General features: G+C 44.9%; 7 protein-coding genes across 7 annotated transcripts; 3 read left to right on the top strand and 4 right to left on the bottom strand.

The window, feature by feature from the left end:
- Positions 1–120: 120 nt before the first annotated feature.
- Positions 121–2,132, bottom strand: N7478_012036 (flavin-containing monooxygenase; the record flags this gene model as incomplete). Its single annotated transcript, XM_056928250.1, has 3 exons — positions 121–1,014; positions 1,069–1,429; positions 1,507–2,132. 3 exons carry the CDS (start codon positions 2,130–2,132, stop codon positions 121–123), a joined length of 1,881 nt encoding a protein of 626 aa, XP_056773977.1.
- An 828-nt stretch (positions 2,133–2,960) lies between these two features.
- Positions 2,961–4,943, top strand: N7478_012037 (fungal specific transcription factor domain-containing protein; the record flags this gene model as incomplete). The annotated part of the gene is made up of 2 exons (XM_056928251.1): positions 2,961–3,000; positions 3,082–4,943. 2 exons carry the CDS (start codon positions 2,961–2,963, stop codon positions 4,941–4,943), a joined length of 1,902 nt encoding a protein of 633 aa, XP_056773978.1.
- A 58-nt stretch (positions 4,944–5,001) lies between these two features.
- On the bottom strand, positions 5,002–6,639 carry N7478_012038 (flavin-containing monooxygenase; the record flags this gene model as incomplete). Its single annotated transcript, XM_056928252.1, has 1 exon — positions 5,002–6,639. One exon carries the CDS (start codon positions 6,637–6,639, stop codon positions 5,002–5,004), a length of 1,638 nt encoding a protein of 545 aa, XP_056773979.1.
- A 471-nt stretch (positions 6,640–7,110) lies between these two features.
- Positions 7,111–8,295, bottom strand: N7478_012039 (MBL fold metallo-hydrolase; the record flags this gene model as incomplete). The annotated part of the gene is made up of 3 exons (XM_056928253.1): positions 7,111–7,702; positions 7,755–7,895; positions 7,949–8,295. The coding sequence occupies 3 exons, from the start codon at positions 8,293–8,295 to the stop codon at positions 7,111–7,113; spliced, it is 1,080 nt and encodes a 359-aa protein (XP_056773980.1).
- Positions 8,296–8,911: 616 nt separating this feature from the next.
- Positions 8,912–10,728, top strand: N7478_012040 (uncharacterized protein; the record flags this gene model as incomplete). The annotated part of the gene is made up of 6 exons (XM_056928254.1): positions 8,912–9,181; positions 9,242–9,520; positions 9,575–9,615; positions 9,663–10,381; positions 10,444–10,652; positions 10,702–10,728. The coding sequence occupies 6 exons, from the start codon at positions 8,912–8,914 to the stop codon at positions 10,726–10,728; spliced, it is 1,545 nt and encodes a 514-aa protein (XP_056773981.1).
- Positions 10,729–11,374: 646 nt separating this feature from the next.
- On the bottom strand, positions 11,375–11,701 carry N7478_012041 (uncharacterized protein; the record flags this gene model as incomplete). The annotated part of the gene is made up of 2 exons (XM_056928255.1): positions 11,375–11,431; positions 11,486–11,701. 2 exons carry the CDS (start codon positions 11,699–11,701, stop codon positions 11,375–11,377), a joined length of 273 nt encoding a protein of 90 aa, XP_056773982.1.
- Positions 11,702–14,376: 2,675 nt separating this feature from the next.
- On the top strand, positions 14,377–16,891 carry N7478_012042 (uncharacterized protein; the record flags this gene model as incomplete). The annotated part of the gene is made up of 3 exons (XM_056928256.1): positions 14,377–14,628; positions 15,415–16,188; positions 16,280–16,891. The coding sequence occupies 3 exons, from the start codon at positions 14,377–14,379 to the stop codon at positions 16,889–16,891; spliced, it is 1,638 nt and encodes a 545-aa protein (XP_056773983.1).
- Between the last annotated feature and the right edge of the window lie 2,253 nt (positions 16,892–19,144).

Genomic DNA, 19,144 nt, shown 5'->3' on the forward strand with positions numbered 1-19,144 from the left:
AAAATAATGAACACTTAATCAAAGGTGATAAGAGAATCAGAGTTAATTCAAAAGCATAGATATATTCATTTCTGTCGTAATGTAGAGCATATAAGAAAATTGAATCCCTGAGAGAATCATTCAAGAATCAAGATGATCAGCAACTTGAACATAATATGACAGATCATTTCCTTCTGTCAATTCAAACTCAGTAAATCCATTACCCATGAATCTAAATGGATTAGGACTGTTATATTCAACCTCAAAGTCCTCGGCTCGAATCTCATTGATCAAGCGATGGAATAAAATCGCACTTCCACCAAACAAGGCCGTAACACGGCCATCGACCCGGTTCCTCTTGTACCAACTCTTGCAACCACCGGTCCATACCAATGTCTTGTGAATCTCATCGCCATATCTGACGAATGCTTCTTCAGCAGATCGCTTCGGCACAACATATTTGATATCTTCAGTGGCCATTTTCGTAATCCATTTCACAAAGTAGTCTCCCGTCCAATTTAGGGATTCTACTAATGAACCATGACCACCCAGACAGTTGGGTCCCATCATGATAAAATAATTGGGAAACCCAGCGGTTGAAACAGAAAGATAGGACTCTGGTTCCTCGGCCCACTTATCTGCAAGAGTCACTCCATTTTGACCGACAATTGGGTAATGGGGACAATGGGAAACATCAAAGCCAGTTGCACAAATCACTAAAAGATCATCAATATTAGAATTCTGGAAACGCTTGTAATCAGGTTTCGGGGCATACATACCGACATCACACTCAAACACTTTACCATCTTCCGTGTGTACCGCATTCTCAGTGATCTTGGTAATTGGGCTGTTGCTGAGATTGCAATTTGGCTGGCTAAATGATTCCAAGTAGCCTGGTCCAGGCGTGACACGACGACAACCAACGCCCCATTCCGGAATAAGCTTTTCGCAGAGTTCAGGGTCATGATTCAGCTTCTCAGCCATCTGCTGGGCTCCAAATTTCACGGCTGCATCGTTGTTCTCGCCTTTTAGGAACTATAGGTTTCCATATTAGCCTTGTCGTTGAATCTCAGAAAGATGTCAACATACCAGGCGGAATGCCTTATTCGTTCGAGAAATGATACCTTTCCGATATTCTTTATGGACTTCAGGGTCATTGAATCGCTGGATCTCTTCGTCCGCATATGCTGGGTTTGCATCATCGACCTCTCTGCCAAGGTGCTTAGAAGGTGGCACCCGGTAATAGACCCAAGCAGGGCTTCTCATAAAGTTAATCACTTCCGTTCCAGGTAATCTAGCCATTTGCGGGGTAATTTGAATGCCTGATGATCCATTTCCAATGACAGCAATACGTTTGTTTGAATAGTCATATTCATGATCCCAGTGAGCAGAGTGAGTTATGTGACCCTTAAAGTCCTTGAGACCTGGGATATCAGGCCATGAATGATGGCTATTGGTTTCATATTAGCATCAAAGTGCATATTGAGATTGTGGTAAAATAGAAAATTGCGGGGTATGAATACATACACTAATACACCTTGAGCCGAAATGAGAATATCGCACAGGTCTTCACGTTGTTCGCCGTTGTGTTCAATTGTTAATTTCCATTTCCCGGTCTCTTCTTCCCAAAAGGCACCCACGACTTTGGTGTTAAGCTGCAGATCTCGGTCTAAGTTCCACTTTTTCACAGTATCCTTGATATAGTTCTGGATTTCTTCTCCACTGGAGTAAAACCGACTCCAGTTAGGATTTGGATCAAATGGAAATGCGTAAATGTGTGACGGGACATCACACTGAACGCCTGGGTAATTGTTGATCAGCCAGGTGCCACCAACATCGCTTCGAGCTTCGTAGATTGTATGATCTACAAATTTCTGAAGCTCTGGGAAACGGTGTTGAATTTTGTGGGCCATTAATAAACCTGAGAAACCAGCTCCGATGGTAACAACACGGAGCTTCCTTGGTTTGAATGCATGCTCGGGATTCAGCGGAATCGAATATTGATTTGGAGAATTCACTTCATGGTCACCATTTATTGTTGACTTGGATGTTGCATGGACGACGTTCGCACCAGGAAAGCCGTTGGCACCTTTAATCCCTGGCATGACTGGTACCTCCCCGTCAGCTGGTGGTGGTGAGACGTGGGCTGTCATGATGAATTTGAACAATGGAGATCAGATAAACGAAGAATACTTCTAAGTTAAGTACGCGCGAACTCAAGACCCTAAATATGGGTTTTATAGTAGTATATGGACCGATGATCTTTTGTCGTCTAGACGCTGTAAGAAAATCTCTACTAAATGCTACCGGTCATTCAGTGCTCTACGGTCGGAACCTCTTAGAATTTAGATACAAGGTATTAAGTTACCGACTTCATTTTAATCGTCGAGACGCTTCGGTGACTGATCATCAATCCCACGATTCGTATTTTTGAATTCTCATCATAAACCATACCGGACCCCACGTAACTAGGGATTTTGTTCATACCGGCTTCTTACAACCGGGTGATTTAAACAAGGTCAAATTGAATCTCGGGAAAAATGCCGATCTTGGTTGAAGTGGATCAGTTGGATTACGTGTAGCCAAAAGTTGAAGGCAAAGCGATGCCTATGCCTATTTCGTGGACCCCCACAATTTCCCCGCAACACATCATTATTCCCCCGCAAAAGTAATGTTGTTCAATTTTATTTGGAATTACATGGGTAGATAGAATAGTATACTCTTTAATGGCATCACTTTCAGGACAATCAATACCCTACTGTTCTATCATACGAGATATCGTACTTTTTCAATCAATTTCGAGTCATGTCAGTCCCGCTGTGGCTACAATTTACCGGCCAACAACCAAAGAGAAAGCGAGCAGAGCTGGCCTGCACGGCATGTCATAGCAAAAAGGTAATCCCTGCTGCACTCCAATTTTCTGCATAAATAACAAAAGCAGATTCGATGCGATCTCCAAACGCGAGGAGGTCAAGGATATAATGACTGTACCAAATGCGCAGCTTCTGGCAAGGACTGCCGGTAAGAGCACTATTCCCGAAATGCACATGCGCTCATGAACTGATAGTTGATCTCTGTCTAGGACAAGACCATCAAGACGAGGTCGCCCATCAGTGGTGGCCACACGTCCACTCACGCCTTCCGATAGCACTGCCAGCGACCAGCCCAGCTCCACCAGTACGAACCAAGAAGAAACGCCGGTCCCTGTAACGAAGCATAACTTCACAGAAACATCTCACAATCGAGAAAGTCAAGCTCTTGACTTTTCACAGTTATTACTCCGGTCGGAATCTCATGCAACGGCTTTTCAGTCCCATCTGACTAGTGAAGGCTTCGAAACATGGGCTTCTTCGACTTACGAATCTACAAATGATCATGTGGCTAACGATTCGCAAAGCCATGACTTCCCTGCTCCTATTGATGACTCGCCTGTCACTCAACGAATGGAACGAACAGAAGATCACTCAGAGCATAATGATAGCCACCCGGTCGGCCACGTCTTCCTTCCAGAACTACAAACAAACGCCCGCGATCAAGAGCGACTCCTAGCCGAGAGACTACCTGATTCCCCCGATCTTCCAGATCCTGCCCTCCAGCAAACATTTGCAGAAACCTATTTCGATTTTTGCTATGCCTGGTGTCCAGTTCTAGATCGAAACGAACTCTCCGGGGAGTTGGCACGGTCGCCGCTGCTAGTAAATGCCCTTGCAGTAGCAGGTAGTCACATCAACCCACCGATAATCCCACACGATGGACCAGCGATATATTATGATCGAGCAAAAACACGATTCTATAACGATGAAGAGGCCAATGTTATGACATCGTTGAAAGCAATCTCCTTATTTTATTGGTGGAGCCCAAGGCCTCCAACAATTCTCCACCGACATTCCTCCTGGTGGTGGACATCGGTTGTAATTCGCCATTGTCAACAACTCGGTGTTCACCGTGAGCCTAGTCCAGATCATCCTCTTCGTCAACAGATTGATTTGAGTTTGAGGCGGCGCATCTGGTGGACCGCCTTTTCTCGCGAACGTTTGACAGCACTATGTCAAAACAAGCCTTGTATCATTGACCCTGAAGACTGCACATTATCTGAACCAACTTTGGACGATTTCCCCAATGGCCAAGACAAGGCCAGAGGAGAAATATTCATTTACTGGGTGCAGCTCTGTGGTATCATTGGGAAAATTGCTAAATATCTAGCACGCACCTCTGAGTCAACCCCAAGTGCATTCCCTGTACAATTTGCCCGTGAGCTCATTCATTGGGTACAATCATTACCATCACACCTCCAACTTCCCATTGGTTCTGATCGCACTATGTCGTTCAATCGGGACGTATACCAACTTCACCTGCCGTACCTTGCTGTCATTATTATTCTCCATCTCAAAAGATCAACATCATCTCAACCTCTTCCACAAGCCTATCCACCTGCTATTTTAGCTGCAACGTGCATGGCCCGTTTAATGAGAGATATCCTCGCACGTGGAGGCACCCGCTTTCTCATGGCAATCGCCGGCTGGTATTGTGGAACGGCGTTCATTGCACTTATCCAAGCATTACGAATTGAGAGTCTGACTAAAAGTGTGAACGAAGACTTAGATATACTTACTTTGGCTGTAGATCAATTTCGCAAGATGTGGCCTACTGCTGCAGTATTCTACTCCGGATTTGAACGCCTCAGATCTACTACAGTAATACCGGATTTTGACTCTCAACGTGCTCCTGGTCCCGAATTGGGCATGGGGGACGGAACAGGGTATATGAAAATGACGGATGGTATTGACTGGACAGCCTACTTCCCCTTTGCAACTTCGCAAACTAGTGGAGTTGCTAGTCGACTTCTTATACCACATACGGATGAATTGTTCTTTGATGATGATGTATTTACGTATGCTATGCTTCAGTTTCAAGATTTATTTGAGCCTTGTGATACCCTTTCAGAGATGAATTTGTTTGCATAGAAGGGTATGCAAAATTCTTATTACTATGTTATTTGAGTGATAAACAAGATGCAATAGCTCACGCAAGTATCAAATCAGAATAATCCCTCGCTGCCACATCCTCAGCCCGTTTCCGGTATCCTGGTGCCGGCCCTTGGTAGCGTGCAATAATTCTTTTCTGTTTATGTGCCAGGTTCTTGTTTACACCTGTCATCCACGAATCCACCTCATTGGCCAAAAGTCCATCGGCACATGTATGCACATGCTCGGTCCAGTCAATCACATTCTGCCTCGAGGTTTCGACAAAAGTGATAGCATGGTCGCTGCAATACTCAATAAACCGAGCAACCCAACCCACGGCATACTCGATACTCCGTGGGAAATTCCCGAACATCTGATGTGGTCCCATCACCATCGTCATATTTGGGAAGCTTTCCACAAAAAGACCCAGATGGGTCCTTGGGCCATCAGCCCATCGATCTGACAGCTTGATTCCATTCACACCTTGGAAGTCAATAGCAGAAAAGGACCCGGTCACGGCATCAAAGCCCGTAGCATATATGATTATATCAAACTCAAAATCTTCATCAGTCGTTCGGATGCCAGTCTCTGTGATAAATTCAATTGGACTCTTCTTGGCATCGACAAGTCGGACATTAGGTCTGTTGTAGGCCTCGAAGTAGCCTGACTCTAAAGGAAGACGCTTTGTCCCAAACCCGTGGCATTTTGGAATAAGTGCCTCGGCCGTGGCCGGATCCTTGACGCGTTGGCGGATCTTGTTCGCGATGAACTCGCTGATGAGATTGTTCGCTTCTTTGTTTGTGTTGATATCACCAAAGTTAGCAAGCAGCTTCGCAAAGCCACGCTTCTGGTAAAGGTCTTCCCAGAATGCTTCGCGATCATCTGGGCGCATGGAAAAAGTGCTTCTTTCGTCAGACAAATGAAGGAAGCCCGAATAGGACTCGGCACATCGCCGGAATATGTCAGGATAGCGTGACCGGATCTCGTTCATTTCTTCGGGGGGAATTGTTTCGTTTCTTAGTGGGACGCTCCAGTTGGGAGTGCGTTGAAATACTGTCAGATGACCCACAGTTTTGACAATTTCTTGGATCACTTGTATACCAGTTGCTCCGGTACCAATAACTGCAACCCGTTTGTTCTCAAAATTAGCCGATCCACGAGGCCAGCGCGCTGTGTGAAATGCTTGTCCCTTGTAGCTTGAGGCACCGACGATATTAGGCATAGTAAATTTATTCAAGATGCCAATACATGTCACCAGGAAGCGTGATGTATATTGGTTTCGGTGTTCGTCTGTCAGCTTCCATGAATTTGATTGATCTTGGAAGTGTGCCGAGGTAACCCGAGTGTTAAATTGCATGTCTGGACGCAATTTGAACTTGTTGCATAGAAATTCGCAGTATCGTAGTGTTTCAGGCTGGGCAGCAAAATGTTCGGACCAGTTCCATTCATCAAGAACTTCTTGCGAGAATGAGAAGCCATATGAGTAACTCTCTGAATCGAATCGTGCACCGGGGTAGCGATTCCAGTACCATGTGCCGCCCACATCACCACCGGCCTCGAGGACTTTAGCTCGAAGGCCTAATTTGTGCATTCGATGTAAACTATATAAGCCAGAAAGACCTGCACCTATGATCAAGACATCGTAGTCGAGGTTCTTGTTCATCTGAGCAAAACTGGACTCTTCGGCACTGCCCATGATTGCGCGTTGAAATGGATAAATGAAGAGTAATTCGCTGCGATAGACTTCTTCTCAGCTCGAGTGAAACTGTGTATATATAATATGATGTATATTATTCAAGCTTATGAATAATTTGTCTTGCGGCTATCTCGCTCGAGCAGAATGTGACATTGCCGTAATGCACAGCTGGGATCTTCAATTCCCACAGATCGGCGGGGTTAAGAGCTCCAGTTCTCTAACCCCACAGCCGGTAAACCTCTGAAAGAAACCGAGAGGGTAACCTTTGTCTCGGTTTCTGTATTTTTTGGCTTCTCTCAATACTGGGCGTGGGTACCGGCAACAGCCAAGTCTCCATCAATCATTACATCGGCTTTCCCAATTGCCTTGGCTATAATAACTAGTAACTGGTGACACGATCCTTCAGAAATGAGTTATACAAACAAATTATGAATTAACACGAAAATAATATCCTAAATGCTAATCTACTAATTATAACACGCCTTTGGACTTCCAATAGACCTCCGCATCGCGCAAAAATGCCCACTTCGCGTCTTTTCCCCATCCTTTATCTTTCCACTTATTAAGACTGAGAGGTAAATGATCGACGAGATCTCTAACAGTAGCATCATGCGCGATTATCACCAGGATATTATCATGGCAGTCAGCCTCTTGTAGCTTTCCGATTGTCTCGATTATCTGTGGAATATCATGGCCGAATGTTGGGGTAAAGAGGGGCTCGGTAATAGTCCGACCTCGCGATTGCTGCAGTTCTTCAAATGCCCCACCAGGACAAAATGGGATATTTTTCTGTGGATAGCAGGGGTGCGGATGAATTGTATCTGGTACTGGCAGATACTTTGAAGGCCGGAAAATACCACCATAATGACAGACATCACCACCCAACAAGACAAACGTGTCTGGGTTGGTGGTTGTTCTCGCAAGACCGCATAAATGACCAATGGCGTGACCAGGACTATCTAGAAGATAGAATGATCCGTCGCCAAAGTAATCAAATGCATTAAATTGACCAATTTTGAAAAAATCGGGACCACCAAATTGGATCTCTCGCAAATTTCTTCCCCTGTGCTTGAATTGAGTAATCTTTCATAGGCAATATGGCCGAGTAATCTCACCTGAAGTCAGTCTCGCTGAGAGGGGAGTCGGGGTTTGTGGGCGCGCCAGGGAGCATGGCTTCTTTAAAACCTGGTCCTACCACTAGATCTGTTGTAGTCGGAAATGTTGATGGATCGCCTATATGGTCCCAATGCCAGTGGCTATAAGGAAATTGTGAGCACAATTATTACAAGGAAGATTCCCCTGCTCATACCTCCATATGACTGCCTCTATATCTTTTCCTTTTATTCCGCTTTCTTCAAGGATATCAATCACATTTTTCGTGACTTCAATGTTATATCCGGTCGTGGGAATATACTGTGCGATCTTTGGGGCATAGTTCTCGTAGTCTTTTCGAATACCAAGATCAAAAACAAGCTTTCGGCCAGATGAATGCTCCAGCAGAAATGAGAATGACGGATTGCTTGGATGTGTTTCCATCCCAGGCACAGGAGGAGCCATGAACCTGTTTAGCTGTGCAGGTCCAAAATTCACGGCATTGATAACCTTGACCATGATGGCCTGGCCAGGTGGAATAGGGAAATCTGGTATCTCAAGCATATTTGAGACTCAAAACCGATCAGCTTCCAGATCTCTTTCCTTCTTCTCCTAACTCTGGACTTGAAAATTTTAAGGGAATCAAGACCGATCATGCTAAATACGCAGTACATTCGTTTCCCCACAATCCCCGCGTTTGGTACTGTCATTAGCTTACTCCGTTTATACGGAATAATACCAGCACCAGCAACCGCAAATTATTATTGAAATTAACTTTCGGCTCTTAAAAGGCCCCACGTATTGTTCTTCGGTTACCTTTTTAGTATACCCGATGCTCAGCTACTCTGGCCAGACATCTTACGTTCCTTATTATTACCATGAAAAATTTATGTTGATTTTTGTGGCTGTATTCCATCTGAGTCTCCACCTTAATGCAAAGCTGTGAAAGTTCCGGGGTAAATTTCTGGAGTATCTGAGCGTCCCGGCGTGTGTACATACTCTACTATGTGGCATAGCTCAGAGGAACCTGAACTAACCCATCATTATCCTCCCCCTTTTATAAAAACCTCCCTATTGTCAATATCCTTGTTTTGTCCTCTCTTCTGGGCTCTTGTACCTAAGATCTATGATCTATAGCACGTCTTCATATTTGCGTTTTACATAGCCACCATCTACTATAATGTCGGATACCGATAAACCACAGGAGGATTTCATCTCCGACAGAGCTAAAAGCTCAAGCACGAATCTTCCGGAAGCTGAAAAGGTCGTAACTCTTGACACATTACATAATGACGAGGCGATCAAAGTTCTTGCAAATTACACAGGGGATGAGACATGGACAGATGTGGAAGAAAAGCTTCTTCTCAGACGAATTGACTGGAAACTGATGCCAATCCTGTGCATCACCTATGGTCTACAGTACTATGACAAGGCCATGTATTCTCAGGCCGTATGTCGCCCACTGGTTTCCGAGTGAATCCTTATTCTAATACCATGCCGACCCATTTAGGCACTTTTTGGTCTCATTACTGACTTGGATCTGGCGATCGGTAATCGATATTCTTTCGGTGCTGCCATCCTTTATCTAGGATTCATTATCGGGACATATCCGGCTATGACCCTTGCTCAGAGGTTTCCAATCGAACGAGTCGCCTCGGTCATTGTCACTCTCTGGGGAATTTGTTTGATCCTCACTCCTGTCTGTGTCAATTACAGGGCACTTTACGCGCAAAGATTCTTCCTTGGAATGCTCGAAAGTGGGATTAGTCCCATGTTCATGCTCATTGTAGTATGTCTTTTTTTTTCATTATATATACAGAATCGCGAACTAATGTCAAGATAGGGAGGATGGTATAAAAAGAATGAACAAGCGATGCGCATGGGGTCAGTCTCCTTTTACCTCTCCCGAGTACGCTACTAATTTTCTACAGAATCTGGTACAGTTGTACCGGTTATGTCTCGATATTTTCGCCCTTGATTAATTATGGCTTGGGTCATATCAAAGGGGCTCTCTCACCTTGGAAATACATGTACTTTGTCGCCGGTGCAGTCTCTATTGTGTGGGGTATTGTACTCGTGTTTCTCTTACCTGCCGACCCAGTCAGTGCCCGAGGGTTCAATGAGCGACAACGGTACATCGCAGTTGCCCGGCTGCGTACCAATAACTCGGGAGTACGAAACACTCACTATAAGAAGGGGCAGGTTGCCGAATTGCTTTACGACATCAAATTTTGGCTCATCTTCCTTATCGCTTTTCTAAGCATGATTGCTAACGGGCCTATTTCGACCTTCATTCCAACCATCATTGCCTCCTTTGGCTTCAGTACTCTCAACTCTCTACTATTGGTCATGCCACAGGGATTTCTCGGGGGCTCTTACATGCTTATTGCACCATATCTAGCATACCGTTTCTCTGAAAATAGTGTTAGATCATGGATTGTTTTCACAGCTCAGATGATCACGACATTAGCCGCTATTTTGTTGGTAACGCTGCCTATTGATGCAACTGGTGGCCTGCTGTTCGCATGCTATATCCTCCCTGCTATTGGAGGGGGCTACGGAGTACTCATGGGGCTTCAAATTGCAAATATTGCTGGATATACCAAGCGTGCTATTGCCTCATCTGGTCTATATGTAGGGTACTGTCTAGGTAAGTCTATTTATTCCATGCTCCAGGTGATAGATACTCCAGACTTCTCCTAATTCAATTAGGCAATTTCACTGGCCCTCTTCTCTACAAAGAACACGATGCTCCTCGCTATACCCCAGGGTTTATAGTGGTTATTGTAACATCCTTAATCGCGGGCATCCTAGTACTTATATATCGGTTTGTCTGTGCATCTGACAATCAGCGTCGAGATGGATCTGGTACTGCTGAGGGATATGAGAATGCATACCAAGATGATTTGACTGATAAAACGGTAAGCCCTAGTTCACTGCATAGCGTTGATATATACCTGACCAATATAGAACCCACAATTCAGGTACATTTTGTAAGGCAAGTGGATCAGTTGTCTTTGGCAATGAAGATTGAAATTTTGAAAAATATTTGACAAAAACAAAAACAAAACATACAACAGTCAGGATTCGCATGTGGTCACCCACCATACTACTAACTGACCGGCGTGTGGCTTAAGTACGGCTGAGCGGACGGGAAGCCCTGTTCTCCACACCCTGTGGTCGTATGTACAAGGAAGCCTAATTGAATAATTCATATTGCAAAAACAAAAGCTCTGGAAAAATAAGAAATGGATGAGGACTACAGGCTCTTTCGTCGAGGGAGTGCGGAATATTCATAACCTCCGGTGGTTTTGATAATGATATACCTACACTTTTACGTTGACAACGTGCCATATAGGATTCTGCAAATGCTTCAAGTTGTCAAAATATTTACTCGATCAGCAGGTGATAACGCCTTATACCACAGCTGCACTACAGGGTCAATGAGCAAGGAAGGTGGAACGTAGAATGAGAGATAATAAGAAGAATATGACAATTTGCTATATAGTACTTCTGGCACAAGATTAAAGACAGTACATCCATGCTCCTTCAACTGGTTCCATTTTTAAAGCGTGGACAGCGATCGCCCATGCCTCCAATATTCTCAGTCGTGGAGTGCAAATCGAGAAGACGTCAACTGCATTTACAGAACGTGGTTGAGAGAGCACTGAGCGTTGACATCCAGGTTGACGAGGCCGGACTAAATTAAAGTTAGTATTGTATCGAATAGTTGAGATCGCGAGATATCTCTTACCTCGACATCCTTGTCTTCACAGCAGTAGACATCACCGCCAGAGCAGTCAACACCGAGAGCACCAGGGGCGACGTTGCCGAGGGTGAGGAGACCACCGTTGCCGTTGTCCTTGCAGACAACAGACTGGCCGCTGGAGCAGCTCTTACCGCCAGCAACGTGGGGGTTTCCGGCAATGACGCCGGCAACAAGGGCAAGGGTGACGAAGATGAACTGCATTTTGATGAGAGGGAGGTTTTTGTTTCTGGTGAATAGTCAGTCGCTGCCTTTATAACATAAAGAGATGTTGAACATACGTTTGTAGAGATGGTAAAGTAGATTTGTTTGTGGATGAGGAATCGGAAACTTAACGCGGATTCGGAGTTATTTATGCATTTCTTAGTCGTAGAGAAAAACATAAAATCTTGAATTCAATGATCCATAATCAAATCAACTCCTAGGACGTGGCATGGGAGGAATGTAACCTCTGCTTGTCTGGAATGTTGGATACCTCGCGGCTACCACCGTACCTGGTCCAAGGGAGTCATGGAGCTTTCGTTTCAGGAAGAGATCGCCATGCGCAGGAAAACCACAAGCAGAAATGCGTCTATATAAGGAAAAATCACATTACGTGTACCCACCCCAGCCTTCGGGTGCCCTGCTTGCCATGCAGACCCACATTGTAGGTGGCTGTCTTTGTTCCGAGGCATTCGATATAGAGCTCTAAGGTGGATAATGATAATTGAAGAAACAATCTCGATCAAATGCAGCGCATCTTTCTAATGTTCATATCAAAATTAGCCTCAATATGTCGATCAGATAGCCTGGTTGAGTGTGACTGCTCGCGCTGATATGTGCCAGCAAAAAAAAAATTGGCACCTGATAGATGTCAAAGCACAGGCCGCTGTGATACTCGCAAATCAAAGAGCTTTAGTGAATATGATATCATGAGACAAAGTTCAATAAGAATGATAGTGAAGCGTGTGCTTGTCTATGCCACCGTCGTAATTGGCACACCTATCGGGAAATTTCTTGGCAAATAGTCTCTCGAGTCAGACGTTCATTCCAATAATCCGAAGATTAAGCTATACCTAAGCTTTATTCTTTTTATCTATTTTTTTTGGTTCTATCTATCTTGAAAGCCACTTCCGTCACAACTTCTTGTGGGTGGCTTTTCGGGGGCCCACCGGGCTGCTCTCGGGTCCCGCAATCCTATACGTACTAAGTACGGACATGAAGGGTTGATCATGGGTTGACATTCCTGTGCCTGTCGAGACTTAACAAGTCCGCCTTTCAGACTCATGTTTCTGATTCATACGCAAGTATTGTACACTGGCTTCAGACAGACAATATCGACCCTTCATACTCGAGCTCAGTCCATATGGGGCTAGGTCTCTCCTAGGACAATCACTTACTTTAAACAGCACCAATATAACCCTCCATACCTATCCGTGCACCAGATTAGAAATGAACTGCAGAGTCGATTGTATGGTTTCAATCCAATATCTATTCTTGCCACTCTGTTCCTTTGGCTTGAACAATGTCTTATCCCGATGAATCATGTAGATATACTACTGTTGTATATTATAGATTCATCTGTGGACTAATAAGTACCATTTTCCTAAACAGGGATCCCGAGCTCAAAAGATAAAGATGGTTACGTAGGCCTGTGGATAATAGGCCCCTTGTATGGAGTACAATTGTTTTAGTTAAAGCAACTTGATCAGGAACTTGGATAGGTGTGGTACCTATGATAGACATCATTGTTAGGACTTGAAGAGATTACGGTTGCATTAACCGTATTGAAATCCCTCAACATTGATTCGGTCCTCAACTACCATTTCCGGATTAATTACCCGTAGATATTGGATTGGGTATAGATCATCGTAAAATGAGAGGTTCTTGTGAACTCTTGTCTAGCGTCTATCTAAACCCATACAAAGATGATGGATGCAAAACAAATCTAGATAAAGACAACAAGTAAAAATCCAGTAACAAAAAGTTGAAGCTCATTTCTGTCAGGTCCTTTCACTCGTTGGCTTGAGCGAAATAATCGTTCTTGTAAGGAATTTAAAAATATCTGCCAACTGCCAGTGATCATGTTGAATATATCTCGGGGTCTATCTCGGAGTCCAACATGCACTGAGGCTGCCCTGTGCATCCCGCCCGCACATCACCCAGCCTTAGAATAGCTACCTTTCTGTTCCGCTCCGTCATTATTACCCCTCAAATTTCTCCATAAGCTTTTAATTGAAACTGCGGGATTGACTGAGATTTTCGTCTGCTATTATCCCCTGAACCACATGTGGTCATTAGCCGGAAGTCCAGGTATAATCGACCCGCAAGCTGCATGCGGCGAATACAACCTCACCTGACCTCGTTCCTGTTCTTAGCACTCTGGGGCAACTTTCTGTCCAAGGATCTAACATCAAGGAACTAAAATTTAGGATCCGCTCAGTTTTTTATTCGGAACCGCCGGGATTCATTGGCCAAAGGGTCGAATTAGAGTTGGCGGGCGGCTTGACGCCTCAAATCTTTGGTGTTTTTAGCCGCAACCAAGTGAGCTGGCGTTTTCGGAAACGAGTCATTTTCAACTTCAAACTCATGCTACTGAAAAATTCTGGACCCTCGGTTACTCCATGCAACAGTTGTAAATGAATCATCACTCTTGATTTTGCACCAAATGCGGCCCTGTTCCAGTCTGTTCTGGTCTTTCGTGTCTAAAGCGTGGGTATGCCTCAGCCATATAAATAGTCCCTGAATGGACAAAGTCATTTTAATCCATTCTGCAACTATTCCCATCGCTAATAAGGTGCGCACATTCTATAGAGAGAAGGCCTTCGTTTCGTCGACCTGTTTTTACTGATCTTCATCCGCTCCAGTCATCCCGAGGTCACTCACTCCCACCCGCCACAATGAAGTACACCCTTGTTCTCTCCGCTCTTTTCGCCGTTGCTCTCGCAGCCCCAACCACCGAGGGTGGTGGTAAGGGTAAGGGCAAGGGCAGTGGTGAGGGAGATACCGTCTGCGACAGCCACGAGACCGTCGTCTGCAGCGGCAATGGCAGCGGTGGCTTGCTGTCACTCGGCAACCTTCTCAGCGGTCTTCTCGGCGAGAGCTGCTCCGGCGGTGACGTCTACTGCTGCAAGCAGAGCGATGTTGAGCAGGTAAGATCATTATTTTGTTATCAGTCCAAGAATTTATAAGGCTAACTCATCTTTCAGTCCGGCTTGATCAACCTGGACCTCAACCTCCAGTGCAGTCTCAACCACTTGCTGTAAGCCCTTAGCTTTCAGAGGTTACTCCCAACAACGTTTTCTTCTACAAAAATAATACGTTGAATATATTTACTTCTTAATGGAACTCTAAGAGAGTGGCGTTTGGTGCTCCGTATCCCCTTTCTTTCTATTCAAATCCCATTGTAAAACTATGAAAACACTAGTATATTCGACCAGCCTCGAATACCCCAAGCTCTAAACAGAAAAGAACTAGGACGCCATAATAAAACCACTAAGTTATCTCGTCTATAAAGAAGCAACTTAACAAGATAATAGACATTCGGCATCTCAAAGCTAGGCCAATGAAGGTTCTCGGTGGCCAGCACTTTGTGGCGCTGGATCCGTGGCACCGAAAGCTTGACATCATGCTGATGATTTTCAACACCTACTTCGAGAAAAGCAATAGAATTTTATAGACAGCATTACAAATGCATAATAAATTGTACGCTTCTTATTTTCGTGGGCAACATAGTGATGGGAAGCATTTACCCATATCCATCTATTCCCATTGATTGCGTGGATAGCCTCAAACCGGTGGAACCACAATCAATAGATGCTCCAAATGAGTTGAAGCTCATACTCAGTCAGTTTCATTGTTTTACTTCAATCTAATTATAACGTAAACTTGTCGGCTATATTAACAATGATTCATTTCTAGAAACAAAATCGACTGAGTGGGGCCCGCCGGAAATCGCTGCTGCCAAAGCTCTGCAAGAGACTGTTCATGCTGGGAACGAACAACTATTCCGCACATACCACCGATCCCTAGCATCATGCCTTTTCGTATATGACGCCACCAAGGCCGATGACAAAAATTTTTGGGTTGTGAGCGCGGGGCCGGACGTTCCGATGTATGATACTCACGCAGGTGGTCGGGAGATCCATATTCACCCAGAGTTCTTCATGCCTCGATTATCGCAGGTATACAGCGGAAGTCGCAAGGATCCACTGCGTGATTCTATCAGCCCACGACGGTTTCTTTCCGCGTCTGACTTGGAGGCACTGCATCGGTTCTTCCCGGCGGCCATTGGGGCACGGGTCTTGATATCCGGATTCATCATCGTATTGTTTCGGAAGCAAGAAGATATCGAGGCATCTTGGCTTGAAGGTTGCGTCCCTTCTTTTGGCCTTTTGAGACTAGGGTATGATATTGCTGTGCATTTTCCGACCGAGACGATCCCCGAAAGTGGGAATGCGGTTGCAGAGTCACCTGGTCAGGGCGGTTCTGTCACTCCTCTGGGCTTGAAGTTGAAGTTTGCAGATGGCTCGGAGGGAATCACGGTATCGACTCATTCATTTGTGGATTCAAAGACGCCGTTTGAGCGTTCGTCACATAAAGGCCTTGGGTTATTGTCTAGAACCAAATCTGCATTCTCGAGGGCGACGGCCTTGAAAGTGAAAGAGTGCGTCAGAAGCGGATCGAATATTGACTCGTCTCTCGGAAAGAGTGTATGCTCTCCTCAAGGAAAGCCGGAGGTATGGTATCATGGTCTTGGAGATTTGCTCGTATTTCTAATGATTTTGTGACTAATTTTGCCAGAAAATCGGAAGTATTTCGATCACTTACGATCATCACATTGCACCTTCGGCTGTATTTCCCCAAACCATCGAACACAACGTCTCCATTGTCACAGGAGATCGTTTACCTAATATTTTGAATCCTCCAGGCACCCCAAAGATCACCGGATGGGGTAGTTACCGAGATGCTTTAGATGGCCACTTTGCATTCGCTATGGACCTCAGCGCGTGGGGTAAGTACCCGGAAGAAGAAAACCACCACGAGACAGTGGGATGTGAAAGAGTAGTGGTTGAAGGTGTCGAATATCTTTGGGATCGCAACTCGCGGACACAATCTGCTGCTCTCTTGTGGCGAGCTGTGCATGATGAAGCGGACGAGGAAGGATTATCGCGGTCGGTACTTTGTTTGGGTCAACCAAATGACGACTATTGTCGCGCAGTAGCTCTGAAACATTTTGAAACTCCTATATGTCACCAGCACTTGATGTGTGATCGTATCTCCCGGAATGATGTGATTTGTTGTAGTCTCAAGGGTGGGTTCCTTCTTCCTCCCGAGCTCGGAGAGACTGAGATTGTTTGTGATAGTGGGGAATCATCGGTGGAGTTGTCAGAGAAACAAACATGGGGTATATAGTGACTTTAATTGCATATACATAGTATCAATACAGTCGCTCAAATAAAGTAGATATGCAGTAATATCGCTCCGAATCGTAAATCTCACCCATATTCATTACCTGCCGCGGAATAACCAAATATTCACTCGGAATCACCTTTCTTTTCTATCTTCTCTCACTTTCCAGCTTTTATTGAGAAGACGAGCCCATAATCCCAAGAAGATCCCCTCTGTTAAGGTAATCTTTGACCAATATCAAGCCATGGCTTTCCATTCATCGGTCATTTAAAGTGCTTCCTGGTAGCTCCAGTGCAGGCGGTTGTGCAGGGCATTCGGACATACTTTGAGTCGTCCCACTGTTCAGCTCTTGAATCTTCTCTACTTGTCGATGGAACCCCATTGGTGAACTTTCTTGTTCGTTTTTTCGATTTCTCTGCCGCCAAAGGAAAAAGAATGCCAAACCCGATATAGTAATCATCACTCCAAGTGCTACTCCCAGCCCGATCGCAATTTGTGTGTCTTTGGACATCTTTGACGAAGAATGGGAGGTTCCAGTGCTATGGCTGGTTGAGGTCGAACTATCTGAAGAAGGTGAATAGTCGCCGAATATTTGCGCTAATTTGATAGCACTGGATGTCCCACAGCAGGCATTATTGTTCAGGCCACAGCACCACGTTGATGAATTCTTGGTTCCATCACAGGGTGTCATCTCTATTGTCTATATCCCTCGCACACAAATGGTCAGTGATCGTCGAAACAGAGGGATCATTGGTATTGTGACACGACAGAAGAGCATACAGTTGAACCCATGCAATAGTTCAAGCAATTCCCACTACTATTCCAATCAGGCGACCAGCATTGATCCCTCCAAAATGTACTTGAAAGCTCATAGCTTTCTCCTCCATCTTCTGTCACATTCACTACATTCTGGCATAACCCGTTCTCTAGACAGAGATCCGCAACCCACCCGTTACTAAGGTGTCCGCCTGATGGGTTTGTGCGGTTCAAAGCGCAGCACATTGACTTGGCCCCGTTAATCGCGATACATGGTTGGTATGCATCGTCATCTACTGCTGAACCGTCCGGGTTGTAGCATGTTGACAAGACCTTGATAGGCAGAAGGAGCAAACAAAATGACAAAAGAAGCATCTTATTGGAACCTTTATCAATAGATACGTTTGCAGAAAAATTTAAAAGCGGATATAATTGTTTCATCAAGCACAGAGCACCGGAAGGTTTAAGAAAAGAAAACCAAGAAAACCAAGGTCGAATGGGCGCATCATGCAGTCTCCCAGGATTTTTTGAGGCGTCCGCATGCATTTCGCTCATCACATTTCACATACGCAATCGACCCCCTTAGTTCGACTAACAATTGGCACGGGCCCACTCCGCTTTGGATTCAACAGGGGATAGTATTGGTCAAAATTGAATAGTACGTGCATGATGCATGATGCAACGATCCCGTCGGGCGAAGCCAGCTGAATCGCCTATTTTTGGCCCCCTGGAGGAAGCGGCAAGGCAAGTTCTTGAACCAGTTATTCGTGGTGTCTTAGAAAGTTTACCGAATTCATATTAACAACTTCTGGGATTGGGATAGTCCATATCTATATATATAGAGTATATGTTGGTATACAAGTATGCAAGATGCAGTCATTCTTGCTCCAACATGCAGGATCCACCATGGACATGTTTGTCTCACATCTTGAATACATGTACTTGAACGCGGGCCAATTTAAACTAGCATTCTTGGTGCAAAAAATTATGGGAAACTGACAAATAACAGATAGCAAACAAATAAAACAAAAAAGCTGTCCACAAATTATACATTCATCTCATAATGTCGGCTCGGAGACTGCAGAATCGGAATATAGTGGAGGATATCGGCGATCGAACAAGATTTGATTTGATAAAACACGCTTTTTTTTTCTGGTTTGAACTGGACTTGACTTTCAATTTTGTTGGGTGTTAAAGCTTTCGAGAATGACATCCGTACATGATGAGCTTCTTTGGTGGTTGATTTGTCTACAACACTTTCTCCACCACTAAAATACACTAGTTTCCTTGATCAGCATTTTGCCTCGGCTCCTTCCACAATCGCTAATCGTTTTAGAAACAAAAGACCTCATCACTCATCTTCGATACCGTCCCAGGCTTCTTGAAGCCAAGCGCTGCCAAGTTTTATTTGGTGGCGTTCACCATTCCTGGCGGCCCCCCATAGCAGAATCTTAGTGTCGATGCTGCAGGGAGACGCTCTGCAAGAACGCGCTGATCTAC

The sequence above is a fragment of the Penicillium angulare genome (assembly GCF_028827245.1).
Source record: "Penicillium angulare strain IBT 27051 chromosome Unknown utg000009l_segment0_segment0, whole genome shotgun sequence".
Classification (NCBI taxonomy): domain Eukaryota; kingdom Fungi; phylum Ascomycota; class Eurotiomycetes; order Eurotiales; family Aspergillaceae; genus Penicillium; species Penicillium angulare.